Source organism: Rhinatrema bivittatum, chromosome 3 (assembly GCF_901001135.1).
Source record: "Rhinatrema bivittatum chromosome 3, aRhiBiv1.1, whole genome shotgun sequence".
NCBI classification, from domain to species: Eukaryota; Metazoa; Chordata; class Amphibia; order Gymnophiona; family Rhinatrematidae; genus Rhinatrema; species Rhinatrema bivittatum.
Genome location: NC_042617.1, coordinates 386,046,897 through 386,066,468, shown reverse-complemented (window position 1 = coordinate 386,066,468; position 19,572 = coordinate 386,046,897). Strand labels below are relative to the sequence as shown.

Here is a 19,572-nt window from a genome sequence, read left to right as displayed (position 1 = left end):
CAGTAGCAAAATTAATTTTCTGTATGCTGTAACGCTTGTTTACTGTATTATTGCTGTAACGCTTGTTTACTGTATTATTTATTTTTTTTGTATGCTAGGTATCTGGGAACAGAAACCTCTGCAGTGAGTGGTATGGCCCTTATGCAAGTGGACTTACTTAGTGGATTCACTTTGTCTCCAAATGCAATTTCAACAAATGATGCAATTAAGAAAGTAGAAAATAAACATGGAAAAGTCATTCTATATTTTGATTCTGTAAGTTAAAAAAAAGTTTAGAGTATTGTAGTACATTATGCTTTTATGTCAGCCTCTCTGTATTTAAAATAAGATTACCATCCTTAGCCTTTTGCAATCCTGGCATACCAAAGTTCAAATGATTTACAGTAGGTTTTTGTTTTTTTTCAAGCTGTCTAATGCATTCCAATGCAGGCAGCATACATTACTGGATTTTGAAGCAACAATGGTAAGATAATAAAGGGGCAATTAAAAAAAAAACCCCATGCAATGTACAAACTATCAGGCGGATTTTAAATGCCCTGTGCGCGTAAATCCGGCCGGATTTACACGCGCAGGGCCCTCGCGCGCCGGCGGCCTATGCAAAATATCGCGTAAGTCCCGGGGTTTCGTGAAAGGGGCGTGTCGGGAGCGTCGCCGAAGGACGTGGCGTTTCGGGGGTGTGACGCGGCGTTTGGGGGGCGGGCCCGGGGGCGAGGTGCCGGCCCGGGGGCGTGGTCGAGGCCTCCGGACCAGCCCCCGGGTCGGATGATGGCGCGCCAGCAGTCCGCTGGTGCACGTAGATTTACGTCTGCTTTAGGCAGGCGTAAATCATGAAGTAAAGGTAATGGGGAGTTTAGATAGGGCCGGGGGGGTGGGTTAGGGAGGGGGAGGCGAAAAGAACGTTCCCTCCGAGGCCACTCCGATTTCAGAGCGGCCTCGGAGGGAATGGAGGCAGGCTGCCCAAAATCGGCAGCCTTGCGCGCACCAATCCCGGATTTTATAAGATACGCGCAGCTACGCGCGTATCTTATAAAATCCAGTGTACTTTTGTTTGTGCCTGGTGCGCGAACAAAAGTACGCGATCGCGCAATTTTTTAAAATCTACCCCTATTTGTGCACTATTGACCTCATAACTTAGGTCAGTGGTTAGCAACCTTTTCTATATGCTGCAGTACACCCTGCACCAGGTTCACTTTGTCATAGCACACCATCACCTTTCCTCTCACCCCTTCATCACATTTCTTTGTCTCCCAACCAGTCCCTGGTATAATCACCTTCCCTTCCTTCTAACCCCTTGGCATCACTATCCCATCTTGTCCCTCCTTCCCAACTTGTGGCATCTCAAACTCCCTCTATCCCCTGGCAACACCACTTCCCTTCCCTTGGTATCAATACCATCCCATCACTTCTCCCTATCCCCTGATATCAACCCTTCCCCCCCAACATCACCACCTTCTCTTTCCTCTCCCTAACCCCTAGCATCAACATTTTTATGCCCTCATCCTCTTAGCATTACTGTCTTCCATTTCCCACTTGGGATCTCCATCTGGCAAAAAGAATTGAGTGAGCAAAACTCCATACCTGCTATTGCTGCCCTTATAATTACCAAAGTTATGCAGATAAAACCCAACTAATTATTTGGAAAATTGTCCTCTAGAGCTGTATCCTAGCAGCTACGCTTGATTATCAAAGGCTAGAAATAATTATATGTCTGTTTTCAGGAAATTTGCATATGTACAAAAATAACTTGGTGGTAGTTAAGAATTATATGACAACAATGGGTATAAAATACTTCTAAAATATTTATTCTAACTTTATTTCATGGAAAGTAGCAGGTTAGATTCTCTGCAAAAGCTGTTTGGTTGATTTACTGAAAAAACAATGTTCACAAACTGTACTGTTTATAACATTACTTGATATCAATGTCTGTATTGTTTTCTGAAATTATATTTTATTTATTATTCAGTTAAATAAAACAAAGATGTGTGTCGATATTCCTGCTGTGAGAAACTCCAAAGTAGGATATACTCAGGATGCTTCTGTTTCCATAATCGATTACTATGAACCCAGTAAGTAGGTGGAGGAGGGTTATTTGTATTTTTTCTTTATGCATTACTAAGATATACAATTATTGCTGGTGATGTAAAGTAACACAATATATGTAGAGTTGCTAGGTAATTTATCGATTACTTATCTACCTAAATATTTGTACTTGACTTTTGTCAAACTGAAACTTGTCGTTATTTTTTTAATAGCTTTAAACATCTTCTAAAAGGTCCTAGATTGACAGCACACTATAAACCAATGTGCTGAACTTATCTACAAAGCAGGTAGTGCACAAGCAGTAGCAAAGCAATCTTTTCCATAATGCCTTGACAGTGCTTCTTAATATTGCAATGGAAGAACCATCTGTAAGGGTGAGAAGGTACCATATTTTTTCCTCCATAAGACGCACCTGGCCAGGAATCAGATGGGGAAAATTAAAAAAAAAAAAATTTGGTGTGCTAAACCGGCTTTGTTCCTGGATGTCTGTGTGTCTTATAGAACAAATTAGGGAAGTGCATAACATTTTTTTTTGTCCCCATTTCATTTTCGGGTCTGAGGAGGGCCATTTCAGTCCACTCCCCAGATCAGAAAACTATTATCGTTCTCTTTCTGTGAGAAAAAAAACAAACAACCCCCCATCCCATCTTTAAATTTAATTAACTACAACCCCCCGACCAATGGCACCAGTAGCCCCTGTAACGTAGTAAGGGCAAAGGGCCATCCGCGCCATTTTGATTACTGGCAGCCGACGGCCCAAGTGCAGGAGATAACTCTGGGACACCCACTGGACCACCAGGGACTTTTGGCAGGTCTTGGGGGGGTTAGGAGGGTGGGGGGTTGTAGTTAGTTTTTGTTTTTTTTGTTTGTTTTTTTATATTTGCTCCATAAGACGCACAGACATTCCTCCCCCCCCCCCCCGCCCCCCAACTTTTGGGGGAAAAAAGTGCGTCTTATAGAGCAAAAAATACGGTATCTTGTTTTCCGTCTACTGACCATGCTTTGAGCCAAGGATTTTAAGTATTGTCCACAATGACTCCAAGATCTTATCCAGCATCACGCACCTATAATTTGGACTATTATTCCTAATATGCATGAAGTTGCACTTGACCAAATTAAATTTCATTCATCTTTTAGGTGCCCAATCCTCCAGTCTTGCATTTTCTCTGAGTTGGCTTGTGATCCAACAAATTTGGATAATTTTGTCATCCATGAATTTGATCACTCCTTTTTCCAGATGATATTTTAAATATGTTGAAAAGCATTAGTCCTAGTACAGATCCCAGGGGCACTCCACTGTTTATCTTTCTCTTTTGAAAGAAATGAGCATTCAGGTCTTCTGTCTGCTATCCTTTAGCCACTACCTATCAACAATAGGATGTTGCCTCATATCTCACGACTTTTTAATTTCCCGATGAGCTGCCTCTTGTGACCTCAGCTTAGCCCTGGACTGTATCTTTGTCTTTGTCCTGTGGGATCATCACCTAAGTCCTGCTGGCCCCTGGAACCCAAAGGTTTAACCTGCAGTAAAAGGAGCTGGTAAGGGTGAAGCCCCAGCTCTCTCCTAGCCCAGGGTACTGATTTGATGAGCAGTTTTCTTAGTGGTTTTATTTTAATTCATTTTGTGTTTAGTATGTCATTTTAACTGTGAATGTTGTTATAAATCACCTACAGTCTTGTACAGCTGGCGATCCATAAATTTTAATAAACTGAAAACTTCCAGCTGTCAGTGTGGACCTAATGGGTTTGCCTTCTGGGCTATGTCAACCGAGCTACAGCACAAGAGTCCACTTCTATTAGACTGGCATTTTAAAAGAAAAAAAGGATACATTAAAAAGCAATAGACAAAAAGAAGGAATGAAAAGCAGAAAACAAAAAAAAAAAAAAATTAGGAAAAGTTTATTACATCATTCTGTGGCACTTTAACATTGCTTTGTAATTATGAATTGGTGCTACACAAATTTCTTCTTGCTACAGAAAGGTTTATCTGTGAAATACTCCCTGCTAGAGAACTTAGTAACATATTAAGCTTTCTGCATGATAGTATTGTCACTATGTATGAATCCCATAAAAAAATATGTACAGTATATGATGTGTGATATGTACATGATATAAATAATATTTGGTTTGATTATATAAATCTGTCAGTGAACTGGAACCTGGCATAAGAGAAGAGAGAGGAAGCCAGAAGTGATGAACAATGCAATTTAAATAAGGAAGTTGAGATGAGGCACAGAGTATTCTGGTGGGAGTGAGAGTGAGATGAATAAACAAACAAGGCACAAGAGATTTGTTTTGTGGATCTGCTGGCAGACCTCAGGCTAATCTCAGGTTCTTGAGATAAGTGTCTGCTGTAGCTGATTAATTGTTACACTACCATTTATAGTGTTCAACTATCTGTAAATGTGTTTTATATGGAAAAATGTCGGTATCGGTATAAAAAATGCATGTGAGCATGCTATGTGATTTCTTAGCATTTAAACACTTTGTATAATCATTTTCCATGAAAAATCCTTATTTATTTTAAAACACCATTAAAAATGTATTACAAACAAATCCTCCAGCATTTGGTGCACAAATCAAAAACAAGTAAAATGTATCACAACTTGCAAGTAGTCCAATTTTCTCTCTGATCAATATGGCCACCAGAGCTCCGTCCAAGGACATTTATACAAATGCAGTTGGAATCAAGTTTGTCATTTATTTAAATGAAATGCATTTATTTCTTATTTGAGGGAAAGCTTTTAGTAAGGCTTGCTAAGTCATTGGATAATAGAAGAGGCTTGCTATTGGAGGCCAAATGTAAAGTTTTGTGCAAGGAAGTGTGTGTAATGACTGTAGATGGACTTTGATGTGACATACACAATGGGAGGGGGGGAAGACAATGGGAGAGAACAGGGTCAGTCTATTTGGAAAGTCAAGTAGGGTCAGCTGTTTTGGAAAGACGTCAGACAATTATGGTTCTCAAAGAATGAACGAAAAGGTGAGAGTGGAAAGTACAAGAGAGGAGGAGAGGACATGGCTAAGAGGTAAAGTGAGACCTTTGTATATAAAGGCTACCTAACGAGTGACAACTCTGGAAGATTGAGCAACAAGTAAATGAAAATAAAAGGCTATTGTACAGAATGGACACAGACTATGTCTATTGGAAATCCTTCCAAATCATCCCCCCCCCCACACACACCTCCATACCATGAGAGGTGTTGGTACACTTCTCCTATCAGGACATGCTGAAACTCGAGCACTCCTTTCTCTAACCTCTATATGTGGGAGGTTAGTTGAGGTTCATTTTTTTTTCATAAGTATGTATTGAGGAGATCATATTGTATTAACTTTATTTTGTGTGTTTGAGATTTTGTAAATTTGTTGTATGCTGTTACTGTGCACTATTATAGTTAGGCTTGTATTCCACTGTGAGTGTTTGTGAGAAGAGTTGAGTAGAAATTTAAAATAGAAAGATAAAGCTTTGTAATCAACATCCATCAGTATTAGCTTGGCTATTCACATGAACATTTCACTTAACACCCTGCGATCTTACCCCCACCCCTACCAACCTGATGCACTGACCCTAACCAGTCTCTGGGATGTTGTAGCTTGCTTTACATAATTGCAGATTTAATGTAACGGCTCCTACGGTTCCATTACCGTTAAGCCCTGGGTAATTCATAGTCAGAAATGTCAGTATAGATTAGTGATGGAGGGAAGGCCCTCCCTTTGAGGGTGCTGGAATGGCCTTCCCCTTTTATAAGCAGCTCTCTGCTGGGAGCTCTAGGGGTAGTGGGAGTTAATTTTTCAGTTAGTGGAGGCGGGTGGGAGCTTTTCCTGTTTTGGGATTTTTTTTAGGCCTGTTCTTTGGGGCTCTGGCAATCCCTGCTGGGAGTCTGTAAGGCGGGAAGGGAATCTGCCCTGCTTATCCATTTCCTGGTGGGTAGGGTTAGTGTTCCGGGATTGTTTTGGGCATTTTGAAGACTTTGAGTTGTAGGAAGCTTGGTAAAGCCCTGTGCACGACCTGGATTCAGGGTATGGGGGGGACCCTGTGTCTGCGGCTGACCAGGTTAGGGAAGCCCTGCCCCTTCACACCCTCGACGAGGATAGAGGAAGGTGGTGACCCTGTGCCAGGACTTTCCGGTGTTTTACCTCTGTTCAGGAAAGAGGATCTGGGTGGAAATTTTTGCTGTTCCTCTTCCTGCCCATCAGAAGCTATAGCTGCTGCTCCAGAGTGGATCCCTCCCATCAGGGATTCTGTTAAGAAAATGAGAGTATTGAAGATCAAATAACAGTGAGTAAAGACCCAGTAAGAGCACTGGGGAATCCATCAGAACTCTTCACCCTGGAGAGAGAGAAGTTTGGGGACCCTTTGCAGTGAGAGTATTTTACTAAGGTTTAGAAGGGGGTTTTCCTTTTGCAAATAAGTGATACCCTGCCCACCTGGGAACGCCACTTAATCAAGCCCTGGAGTGTGGATGTTTCCCTTGTCCTAGTAACAGAGACACTTGCATGGATAGAGGGGAAAGGACTGTAAACAAAGAATACTTCTGTAGTGCTGAGGATTAAGTTTATTGTGCCATACTTCATTAGAGTTTCAACAGTAAAGATTTTAAATTTGACACTAAACCAGTGACTCCAGAGTGTTTTCTCTGGATCATCCAGCGCACACAGTGAGGACATGTACCCCTCTCACAGGGAACACAGCAGGTGAAAGAATGTGTTAGAGAGGTCCCCCCTCCCCCACCCAACAAAGGATCCTGACCCTGGGGGAAAAAGATTGTGTAAATGCTAGCCTGAATGATGCAGCCCCGAAGAGACTATCAAATTCTTGTATGGCCCATCGGAATGCTGTCAGCTACCCGGGATGGGGTTACATTAACAATATTTAATAATCTGAGTGTGAACAATGGGATGTATAACTGGTGCACACACACCTGATATTGACACTTTTGACAATGCTGGGTGTTTGATCGGATGTGCTGTTCAGCACTTAATGAAATATTTCAGGTATTGATACATTTAGAATCTGTGAAAATCCATACCATGGGCAGCCATACAGGTCAATACAGTAAAGTGCGACCGCGGTTACCCCGCTCCTAACCCGCTTTCTACTCACTTTCCGGCCGCGTTAGCCCTTCCTGCGATACACAGTCCCCTTTAACCCATCCTTACCACCTCTTTAAATCACCGGGTAACCCCTTCCGCACGCGGCATGTATATTAAATGTAAACGATCGAATTACCTATTCCCTCCCATACAGTAACGCGCGCCCTGACTACCGCTTTTTTACCCTGACGTTTTGCCGCGTGTTTAACCTGCTAACTTACCGCCTACCCTTACTCCTGCATTAGAGGCAGGGGTAAGGGTAGGCGGCAAACTTTCCACCAGCCCCCACTCACCTGCCCTGGCCGCGTCAATGGATGCTGGTCTCCGGGGCAGCCCCAGTCCTCTCCCTTCCTCCTGAAGCAACAAAAGCGGAAAAATATCTAAAAAGCGGAAAAAAAAAAAAAGTAGCAATGAAGTGGACGGTCGGCCAGTCCTCTCTCCCCTCCTCCCGAAGCAAGGCTGCTTTACTTTACTGGATTGACCTGACACGCTTTGAAACTTGCCCTTATTTTTTCTTCCCCTCCCTCCACTTTCTTCCAGCACTTTGCCTGTTTTCTTTTGGGGGACTCTAATTTTCACCACTTCAATTCCCTGCTCCCCCCAGCAGCTAAGGCCTCCTCCCTCCTCACAGTCCCATGTGTAAAGCAACGACTAACTTTTTTTTTTCGCAGCCGATCATGATTGCCAGTCCTCTCTGTAAAGCAACGACTTATTTTTTCGCAGCCCTCCTCCGAAGACTGACATCAGCTCCCCTGCCTCCCGGAGGCGAAGATAGATGCCTGCACGGGCGAAAGTGGCCCAATTGCATGAACAGGGGCCACTTTCGCCCGTGCAGGCATCTATCTTCGCCTCCGGGAGGCAGGGAAGCCGATGTCCGTCTTCGGAGGAGGGCTGCAAAAAAGTAAGTTGTTGCTTTACAGAGAGGACTGGCAATCACGAGCAGCTGCGAAAAAAAAAGTTAGTCGTTGCTTTACACATGGGACTGTGAGGAGGGAGGAGGCCTTAGCTGCTGGGGGGAGCAGGGAATTGAAGTGGTGAAAACGAGAGTCCCCCAAAAGAAAACAGGCAAAGTGCTGGAAGAAAGTAGAGGGAGGGGAAGAAAAAATACGGGAAAGCAGGTGAGCGTAGGAGAACCATCCACTTCCTGGTACCTGTCATTTCAAATGTCATTTGAATTGACATTTGAAATGATAGATACCAGTGTGTCCGTAAAGCGTTAGGCCCGCGCTCTATACAGTAAAATGGGTTACGCGGGCCTAACACTTCACGGATGCTTCTTGGACGCGGATTGCATTTGCAAGCAATTTAAATACAGTATGGAGCGGTAGGTGAGCCGGGCTGTGCGTGCGGCAACCGCGGGTGCGCCCGGCACTAACGCAGCTCTTACTACCCCTCCTTACTGTATCGACCTGTTAGGGTGGAAGCTCTCTACGCCTCCTCCCCACACTCATCCACCTTGTACTCCACAAAACATATAAAGAAATAGGTTACAGCTTTATTAAACATAGTAAAACAACAATACCGTTCATCTTCAGTAACTTGATATTATGATTTTTATTTTACCCCTAAGATCAAAGTCCAACACAATGGACACTTGCTCTGCATTTTCTGGAAACTTGAGTAACTGTTAACTTAATTTCTAGCAGTAACCTGTGATGCAGAGATTAGTAATTAATCATCAGCCTGCTTTACTGAAGGGCATGAATCATATCTTCTTCCTGTGGAGGGAATGGAATTATGTTAAATATATAAGCTTCACAGTGCTGCACAATTCTTATATTTTTAGCCATAGAATTCTATGTGCCTTGCTGCAGATCCCACCCTCAGAAAACTTCGGGCAGGGGTGGCCAAATGTGGTCTCGAGAGTCACAAACTGGCCTGGTTTTCAGGATATCCCCGATGACCATGCATGAGAGAGGGTTCCAAGCACTGAGTGCCTCCATTGTATGCAGATCTATGTCTTGCGTATTCATTGTGGATATCCTGAAAACCTGGCCTGTTTGTGGCTCTTTAGGACCAAAGCTGGCCACGCCTGACTTAGGGTCTTATCTATAGTGCTGGCACTTGTTTTTGTTTCACCAGCCTTTTTGAAATAAAGGCACTGAACCATTTTACCTAGGATGAAAGTCAGAGTTTAAAACCCTTTTGAATGTAGAGAGAGAAGCAATTAAATTATCTACAGCAGCAACATCCAGAAAACTGGTTTCATGTCTAAAGTGAAGGGGTAGCCTAGTGGTTGGAGCAGTTTATCTACAAACCAGGAGACCAGGGTTTGAGTCCTGCTTTTGCTCCTTGTCACCTTGGGCAAGTCACTTTACCCTCCATTGCCTGAGGTACAAACTTAGGGGGTCATTTATCAAAATGCGCTAAGGCGTTTTCGCATGTATTGAGGGCTTACCGCATGCGAACACGTCTTTAATGCATGTGATAGCACCATATCGTATGGTGTGATGCAAATTGGAAAAAGAGGAGGAGTTAGGGGCAGGGAGTGGGCTGGGTTTGCCAGTCTGTGAAGTGCTATCACACAGACTTAATGCCAATTTTAACTACACCTTTTTCAGTAGCGTTAAGCCGTGCGATAGCTTGCGTTACAGGGCAGTAAGGTTTTATCGCATTGTCTCCTGAAAGGCCTGTTTTAGTAGATTTGAGGCTCTAGGAGCACCAGCCTAGCCATAGAGAGAGAGAGAGAGAGAGGTACGAACAGAACAGTGGTCTCTTGTGAAGATTTGATGACCTACGGATAGAGGAAACTCGCCCAAAGATGAGATTTGGGCAGTGTTCTCTCTACCTAGCTTGATGTTACCCAGGGAGAGAGTCCATCGAGCTAGGTTGAGAGAACTTTGCACAAATCTCATCTTGGAGTGAGTTTCCTCACTCCGTAGGTCATCAAATCTTCACAAGAGACCACTGCTCTGTTCGTACGTCTCACGTTGAATGTCAAAGTGGCCCCTAACCCCCTACACTAATACCTAAACCTCACCTCGAGTTACTAGGTGGTCCACCCATAGGGATACAAATACCTATCTAGGGAGAGGACATTGTGGCTAGTTTCTCTCTCATGGTTGAATGCAGGAAATACAAGAGGTATGGCACTGATCACAAAGTCTGAACATGTTATCGCAATTTGCACTAACTTAGCTCTTCACATAGGTAATTAGCACAAATTGTGATAAACTATCGCACGCAATACTTATCACATTTTGCTAAATCCAGGCCTTAGATTATAAGCCCTCTGGGGATAGCGAAATACCTACAGTACCTGACTATAATCATTTTAGTGCACTTTAAAGTGCTGAAAAAAGTGCAAAAAGCAAAATATAAATCTAAATAAAAAATTAATGATAAAGCCCTTGATCTGATCAAAGAAAGATTTTGCTCTTCCATAACATTAAATTGTGATAATGTTTGTGTCCCCTCACTTTCCCACTTTTTATCTGTCTCCGTCCAATCTTTATCTCTGCTCCACTTACTTGAAGTTATTTTATCTTTGTGGTAAACAACAGTCTTAGCTTCCTTTTAATGCCACTGATTTGCTGCATTGTATATGAATAATATTTTTAAAAACATGCATTTCAAGTCTCTAGAAAAGCAGCTTGTCTATAAATAACAGTGCATAGCACATGCCCACGTTTAATGTTAAATATTCATTGCTGTCCTTGCATAACAAAATTATTTAATGTTAGTTCCACAGTGCAACTACAGCTATGTAAATGCTCCTCTAAATTTTCCCTGCTTACGATAAATTGAAAAATACAACTGAAGTACAATGCTCCAAATCATATTTGTTAATTTTGTGCACAGCTCTCTACTATTTATTGTATATGTATTGTGAGAGATGGAGAGAGCTCTTTTTCAGCCTTGGCATGCTATGACACTGTCTCTCCACAAAGTAAAAATCTTGTTCCATCTATGCAAAATATTCCTCTGTGTTTACATACTGTAAGTTGAAACAATCTGTTTAAAGGTTTTCTATAATTTTAGGAAAAAATGAAGCTTTATTAAATTTTTGAAATGCTATGAAGTTCTGATTTCATTTTATTTTAATGCTTTCCAGCTGTTTGTAGTATATATTTGAATAAAAACATTTTCTTGCTGGTTTTCTCAGTAGTCTGTACGGGAGATGCTGCATTTCAGTTTTGTTAGGAAAGAGTACTGGGAAGTACATATTTATTTAAAATATTTGTAGGCTATACAATCCAAAGTCCTAGGCGGCTTACAATAAAATATATATAATTGAAGTAAAATTCAGAAGATATCTGGGTAAGTGATGCTTTTGCTAGGAAAAAGAAAACCAGAGATAGGGCCTATGGCCCTTGAATCCCCCCCCCCCCCTCATCTTTAACTCCTTGAAAGCTGTCATGCCTCCCCCTCCCTGGACCAAACCCCTTCTATAGAGCGTGACCAGGCCTCCCCCCCCCCCAAGGGACCCTTCCTGAAGACCAAAAATACCCACCAGGAGTGGGTTCAGCACTTATCTGCTCCCCGCGAGGTCCAACGCAGCTTCTGTCAAAACTGGGCTGGAAGCATAAGGTTTTATGTATGTATTAAGGTCAGGATCTTGAATTGCATTCTCCACTGGATGACCAATCATTGGACGTTCTGCAAGATCAGGGCGATTTGCGCAGCACATTCATTTTCAGTAAGAATTTACATTGCTGAATTTTGGACCATTTGCAAACCTTATTAGTGCTGATGCAGGATGACTAAGCTTTGTTAGGTGGAGCGATTACAGAGCTATATGAAAATCAGCAGGGTTTAAATAAGGGTTTAATCTACTGGAAACTGAAGTTTGCAAAAGGCGCCTCTTGCAAGATTTAATTTAAGGTCAGGAGAAGGCTGAGTCGAACATGACTCCCCTGGTTCCTAACCAGGTTCACAACAGTGATGGTGTAATATATGGTGTTAGAGTAGCGAAACACAAATCAGAAACTCTCCTTAGACTTGTGAGTTTGAATTCTGCTCGCTTTCTGACTATTTGTACAATTTTAGGCAAGTTATCATCCAAGTTGCAAATGGATAATCAAAGGTATTTTTCTTTCACTCTTCTTTTATTTGGAGCCTCTATGTGGAATTGGCATTAAAATACATAAGAACATAAGAAATTGCCATGCTGGGTCAGACCAAGGGTCCATCAAGCCCAGCATCCTGTTTCCAACAGAGGCCAAACCAGGCCACAAGAATCTGGCAATTACCCAAACACTAAAATGATCCCATGCTACTGATGCAATTAATAGCAATGGCTATTCCCTAAGTAAACTTGATTAATAGCCGTTAATGGACCTCTCCTCCAAGAACTTATCCAAACCTTTTTTGAACACAGCTACACTAACTGCACTAACCACATCCTCTGGCAACAAATTCCAAAGTTTTATTGTGCGTTGAGTGAAAAAGAATTTTCTCCGATTAGTCTTAAATGTGTTACTTGCTATCTTCATGGAATGCCCCCTAGTCCTTCTATTATTCGAAAGTGTAACTAACCGATTCACATCTACTCGTTCAAGACCTCTCATGATCTTAAAGACCTCTATCATATCCCCCCTTAGCCGTCTCTTCTCCAAGCTGAACAGCCCTAACCTCTTCAGCCTTTCCTCATAGGGGAGCTGTTCCATCCCCTTTAGCATTTTGGTTGCCCTTCTCTGTATCTTCTCCATTGCAACTATATCTTTTTTGAGATGCGGCGACCAGAATTGTGCACAGTATTCAACGTGTGGTCTCACCATGGAGCAATATAGAGGCATTATGACATTTTCTGTTTTATTAACTATTCCCTTCCTAATAATTCCTAACATTCTATTTGCTTTTTTGACTGATGCAGCACACTGAGTCGACGATTTTAAAGTATTATCCACTATGATGCCTAGATATTTTCCTGGGTGGTAGTTCCTAATATGGAACCTAACATCGTGTAACTACAGCAAGGGTTATTTTTACCTTTATGCAACACCTTGCACTTGTCCACATTAAAATTTTATCTGCCATTTGGATACCCAATCTTCTAGTCTTGCAAGATCCTCCTGTAATGTATCACAGTCTGCTTGTGATTTAACTACTCTGAATAATTTTGTATCATCCGCAAATTTGATAACCTCACTCATATTTCTTTCCAGATCATTTATATATATTGTGGCGATGATGGTGCCCCTTGTGGCAGGTCCTCAGCGGTGACTTCGGGCTCGGGGCTAATTATCAAGGACTGCTTCCACAAAGTCCTTTATAGCAGATCCCTTCCTGAAGTTTCTCCCGGGAGACAGGAGTAGAGGATAACCATAAGGCAAGGAGGCTATGGGTCAGCACCACTTGTAAGGGAAGGCCCTCTTACAACTAGGCCCCTGAGACCAAACTTCCCTCATTCTCCACTACAGTAAGGGTCACCTCCCAGGCAGCCCTTTAACATAACATATTACATTCAGGCAGAAGCTTCTTATGTATTGAAGTTTATTAATTAAACCAAACTCCACAGAAAGGAAAAACACTCAACATAACAAGTATTACCAACCAAGCTCCTCCCTGGCAGCCCCTTTAACATAACATATTACAATCAGGCAGAAGCTTCTTATAATGTTCTGAAGTTTATTAATTAAACCAAACTCCACAGAAAGGAAAAACACTCAACTTAACAAGCATTGCCAACCAAGCTTCTCACTCTGAGTTTCTAGCATACTTTCCCCTGCACAACATGTGGGCAAAGTAGGTTTTTCCCCCAGTACATTCTTCTTCCCCCAAGTATAACATAGTACTGACACCTCCCCCACTGCAGGAACGTCTCCTTAGGCCAGCTGCCAGGTCCTAATTACCTCTTGTCCTCCAGCTGCCTTAATTAAGTAAAACAACTTTTCCCTGCTACAAGCTCCCTGGGCTATGCAGTCTTAAACCATTTTATATTCTTCTTTTTAACTTATCTTCTTTCCAACCCCCACAATAAACATTCCCCCCATTTACCTAAACCTTCCTGCTTCAGCTTCTTCCACGCCACCGGAGCTAATCCCTCTAATTAACCCTCTTAAGCATTGCTGAAGACACTCATCCATACCAATTGTTACACAGACACTAAAAGTAAAAGACCCTGTTAGAGCTGACTTAGCTTTTAGTGGAAAAGGTCTGCCTGGGCACCATCCCCCAGCCTCAGGCTTTGGATCTTATTTTTATTTATTTATTTTTAGATTTTTATATACCGGTGTTCCTGTATTAAAATACAGATCACATCGGTTTACATTGAAACATAGAAATTACGCCAAGAGGCGGTACATATAACAAGGTTATACAACTTGGAAAACAGATTCAAAAAATAACATTGAGAAAATTGTAAAGTCTCTTTGAGAAACCAAATCATAAAATAAGGCGTAATTGTCTAAGTTAAATGTGATCTGCAGAAGGGATTGCGATGGTGAGAAAATCTTAATAGCTGGAGGTGAAAAAATAATCATAGTTCTGGAAAAGCTTGGCTAAAGAGCCAGGTTTTAATTTTCTTTTTGAAGGAAGCGAAGCAGATCTCAAGGCGGATGTCTGGCGGGAGCATGTTCCATTGGACGGGTCCTGCTAAAGAAATGGCACGTTTCTGATGTAAGGATATTGTTGAAGGAACATAGAGTGTGCCTTTATAAGCTCCTCTGATAGGTCTAGTTGAAGAGTGAAAACGTAGTTGGGTGCTTAAGTGGAGTGGGGATATGTTGTAAATAGATTTATAAATTGCTGTGTATACTTTATAGAGAATCCTTTGCTTAATAGGCAGCCAGTGGAGGAGTTTTAGTATGGGGGTTATGTGGTCTCTTTTATTCGTATTGGTAAGGATTCTAGCTGCAGAGTTTTGAATCATCTGGAGGGGTTTGATGGATGAGGTTGGGAGGCCAAAAAGGAGCGAGTTGCTATAGTCTATTTTTGTTAGTATAATGGCTTGTAGAACCATCCGAAAATCATTGAAGTGGAGAAGTGGTTTCAACTTTCTCAGGACAAGAAGTTTATAGAAGCAGTCTTTAGTGGTGGTGCTTATAAATTTTTTGAAGTTAAGCTGATTATCTATCATGACGCCTAAATCTCGTACGTATGGTGAGTGATTAATTATAGGAGTGGTAGAAATGAGTGGGACAGCTGGGTATATTAGATTGTTATTAACGTCATGATTGATAATTAAGATCTCGGTTTTGTTGTTGTTAAGAATGAGACTGAGACTGGAGAGAAGATGATTGATTAGTTGCAAGCAATTATTCCAGTGAATCAAGGTTTTGTGTAGGGATTCTGAGATTGGGATGAGTATTTGGATGTCATCCGCGTAAATGTAGTGTGTTAGATTTAGATTATTAAGAAGTCGACAGAGAGGGAGAAGGTAAATGTTGAAAAGGGTTGGAGAGAGGGAGGAACCTTGAGGGACTCCTTGATTTGCTGGGACCGGGTGTGATTCTTTGTTGTTTATCTTTACCTCCAGCTCTCCTCTCCCCTCTCTTTGGAGGGCTACTCTCTTTATGTCAGATAGAGTGCCCCTCCCTAGGAAGAAACCGCCTCTGTGTTTCCCTGCCCCCAACCCTTCCTGAGGCTGACTACCAGGGCACCTGGGAAATGTAGTTTCCTTCCTGCAAAGTAACCGACCCATTGAGGAAAACACCTCAAAGGTTTATAGCACAGAGACTCCGCTCTGGCTCAACTCATCACAAAAAAAAAAAAAAAAAATATATATATATATATATATATATTGAAAAGCACCGTTCCAAGTACAGATCCCCCAAATGATACTGCTTGTATGTTTTTTAAATAATTTTAAAAAGTTATGAAATCTGATGTAGCTAAAAGATGCTTTGCAAATACCAACTTATTTTCAAGCACAGAACTAGACTAATTTCAGAGTATGAGGAAAGCATTCTAAAATCTGCTTGTCTTATTCTTCCATTTGAAGATATTAAGCAAATGTTGGTAAACTTTTTTTTTTTTTTTTTTTTTTTTAACAGAAAACCAAGCAGTGAGAAGCTACAATTCGGAGGTGATGCAAATACTTTCACCCTCTGTGTTTTGTGAACAGGACTGCTGTCAATGCAGACCAGTTGATGGAACCATTGGATTGAGGCAGCACTCTTCACTGTGTTTTCTTTTGACTATATTATTTATAACCCACCTGACACTAGTATGAAATCAGATGTTATAAGGCACTATTGTTTGCACTATGCTTCTAAGGCTCTTGTAATTTACTATGCTGCTTTGCCTGCCTACTGTATCATCTGTGTGAGTGGTCTGCAGGTCATGTTTCATCTTTGCACCTGTACAAAAAAATTAAACAATATTTTTCAGTATTTCTGCTTCAAAAAGGATTGCCATCAACTCAGATTCTAATTAAGTGGACCGTACAAGGTGCCAACAATATAATTACCTAACAAAAGTAATAATTTCTACTTTTGACAAGTATTTAAAATAGTCTTGGCTGTTGGTTCTGTATCTTTTCTGTCTTTTCCTTTCATCACCGGGGACAATATTGGCTGTACAATGCACGAATTGTGCTGGACAGGGACAGCATTGAATTGGCCCCTGTGCAAAGTACATTGAGCCTCAGGAACCATGCTGAAAGTGTGACTGCAGTCTTGCTCCACTACACTCAGACTGTCAGTCACATCAGCACTTATTACCGGTGCCTTCCTGGAGTCGGACTGGGGAGGGGCGATGAGGGGAGGTGCAGTGACGAAGAGGGGGAAGGAAAGTAAGTGACATGGGAGGATGTGGAGGTGGGGAAAGGGATACTTTGTTCCCTACAACTGTTTTGTGGGTTACAGTTAGAGTGTATGTGTGTTTGTGTATGTGTGTGTATATATATATATATATATTTAGAGTGTAATGGAAGAAGCCATTAACAAGACAATGGTATCTCATTTTGTTTATTCCTACCCCTCCTCTGCTCTTTCTTTCTTTCACTGTTCCCTGCCTCCATCTGCACCCGCTCCCAATTAAGCCTTTCTCGTTCCTCTCCAGGATAGTGTCAAGCATTGCTTGGTGTTGCGAGGCCTTAATGTGTGGGCAGTTTCTGCAGCACTCTTTCAGTTGCTACCCATCTTCAAAGTTCATGCACCACTCAACTTCTGTCCTCTGTCTATAATTCCTCTTAGAATGGATTCATACGGGGAAGGAGGGAAGGGGCATCTGGGACAGTGCAGGAACAGTGATTGTAGCTGTGGCTCAATATTCCTGCACTGCTGATGGTGCTGTACCTCAGCTGTTGGTTAGGAGAAGACAGAAGGCAATCTTATATTGGGGCAGGTATCCAGAATTTGGGTGTTTCTCTTCCCCGTGTGGCTGTCCTGCACCCCATAGTCTTGTTCTCCATCAGACGTTTGCTTTTCTTCCTCCGATAACCACCTTCCTTTCTTTCACAATAGCTTCTCTAAACTTCTTCCTTCCTCTTAGTCTCGGCAGTGGCTGTGAGTCAGCTTAGTTTGTGCCACCTCATCTGCAACCCTGGAAAGAAGGGTGAAGAGATCCCTTATGGGAAATGTCTCCCTCCCACAGCAATGTCAGCTGTGAGATCCATTCTCCCATCCCCCTCAGCATTGGCGGCATCTCTCTGCAGCTTTCTTGGCTCAGTCTTCGATGGTTGTACCCCTTGCCCTTCTTTGAAGCAGCTTATCTATAACTTCTTAGATGATGGAGTCTGAGGCAACTGAGCTTATCACACATGGGGGTCATACAGCAAGAAGGACTCTGCCCCTAAACCACAGATTTTTTTTTTCTTCCCATATCCACTTTTTATACTTAAAAGCTTAGGGGCAGATTTGAAAAGCCCTACGTGCGCCGGGCCTATAGCTCCGGGACGCATCTAAAACCTGGGGCTTTGGGAAAGGGGTGGGGCAGTCCGGGGACAGGGTGGGGCCAGAGGCCTCAGGCACAGCAGCCATTTGCTGCTGTGTCGGAGGATCACATGCCGGCACAGAAGAAGGGTAGGACAAAGGTCTGAGGGGGGCCTAGAATGGGGATAGGGGGTGGGGTGGTTAGGGGAAGGAAGGTTAGGGTAGGGGGTTGGGAAGTTCACTCCCAGGCCGCTTCAAAATCAGAGCTGCCTAGGAGGGAATGCGTGAAGGTCGTGGGCATCGGCGCGCATGTTGTAAAATCGGGCGTCCATGTGTGCGCACCAGGTAGCGTGCGCACATGGATGCCCACACTTAGCTTTTTAAAATGTACCCCACAGGGAGCACTTAGTAACATTAGCTCCTAATATGGAACCTAACATCGTGTAACTACAGAATGGGTTATTTTTCCCTATATGTTTCACCTTGCACTTGTCCACATTACATTTCATCTGCCATTTGGATGCCCAATCCTCCAGTCTCACAAGGTCCTCCTGCAATTTATCACAATCCGCTTGTGAATTAACTACTTTGAATCATTTTGTATCATCTGCAAATTTGATTACCTCACTTGTCGTATTCCTTTCCAGATCATTTATAAATATGTTGAAAAGCACTGGTTCAAGTACAGATCCGCTGTTTACCCTTTTCCACTGAGAAAATTGACCATTTAATCCTACTCTGTTTCCTGTTTTTTAACCAGTTTGTAATCCACGAAAGGACATCACTTCCTATTGCATGACATTTTAGTTTTCTTAGAAGCCTCTCATGAGGGACTTTGTCAAACACCTTCTGAAAATCCAAATACACTACATCTACCGGTTCACCTTTATCCACATGTTTGTTAACCCCTTAAAAAAAAGGTAGAAGTAGCTATTGCAGACATGGAAGGAAGAGAGGTAAAAGTGATTGTAATGACTGTTTTTCCATGGAAAATGTTGGCTGCTGAAGGATGGGAGAGAGTGAATGATAGGCATCTGTTAGCTGGCAGGGAGGAAGTCAGCAGCAGTGGACTCAGTAGAGGCAGAAGGCATCAGGTGTAACAGTGGTTGGAGGACCAGCAGTTACATTGTCACAATTCTGTGTCAAAGGAAAATTGTACTGCAATTGCCTTGTAATTATGGCAAACTAATGACTTTGTCCAGGAATGCAACATCAAAAATTTAATTCAGTACTCGTGCCTGGTTTTCCCAATGATGTGTACAGAAATATTGCCAGTTCCTTTTCTGCTGACTCTTACTTCTCTGTGTGCTGGCCAGCATTCCATTTTCTCAGCATACTTCCTTGTCCTAAAGTTTGGTAACCTTAGATCATCATTATGGCCTGCCCAAGATTCTTCCCCAATTTGGTGTTCAGTGCCTTACTCTTTTCATTTTCTGCTCTGCAAACTCTATTTTTTCTTACCATAAGTCATAACTGCCATACTCTTGACTTGCTTGCAACTCTTCTCAAATTTTCTATCCCTAATGGATTATCAGTCCTGTTGTAGATTTTACTATCATCTGCTAAAAATCTTGCATTCTCTTCTAGCTCTCTACACCTCTTGGGGTAAACTGTCTTGACTACCTTTGTTGTCTTTTACCCAGATATATAATAGTAAAAATTATAATCAGTGGGCTTAGAA

At 42.2% G+C, this 19,572-nt stretch overlaps 1 protein-coding gene across 4 annotated transcripts in view; it reads left to right on the top strand.

Annotated features, from left to right (window-relative positions):
* Positions 1–18,035, top strand: part of CD109 (CD109 molecule) — a 456,523-nt gene extending 438,488 nt beyond the window's left edge. For 3 of the 4 annotated variants that reach the window (XM_029595619.1, XM_029595617.1, XM_029595616.1), the window contains 3 exons: positions 99–255; positions 1,964–2,066; positions 16,071–18,034. In XM_029595619.1, the coding sequence (XP_029451479.1) occupies positions 99–255; positions 1,964–2,066; positions 16,071–16,249 (439 nt within the window). In that variant the 3' untranslated portion in view covers positions 16,250–18,034. Of the gene's footprint in view, positions 1–98; positions 256–1,963; positions 2,067–16,070 lie in introns of all 4 variants that reach the window. The other variant, XM_029595620.1, reaches the window with a different exon arrangement.
* Positions 18,036–19,572: the final 1,537 nt, after the last annotated feature.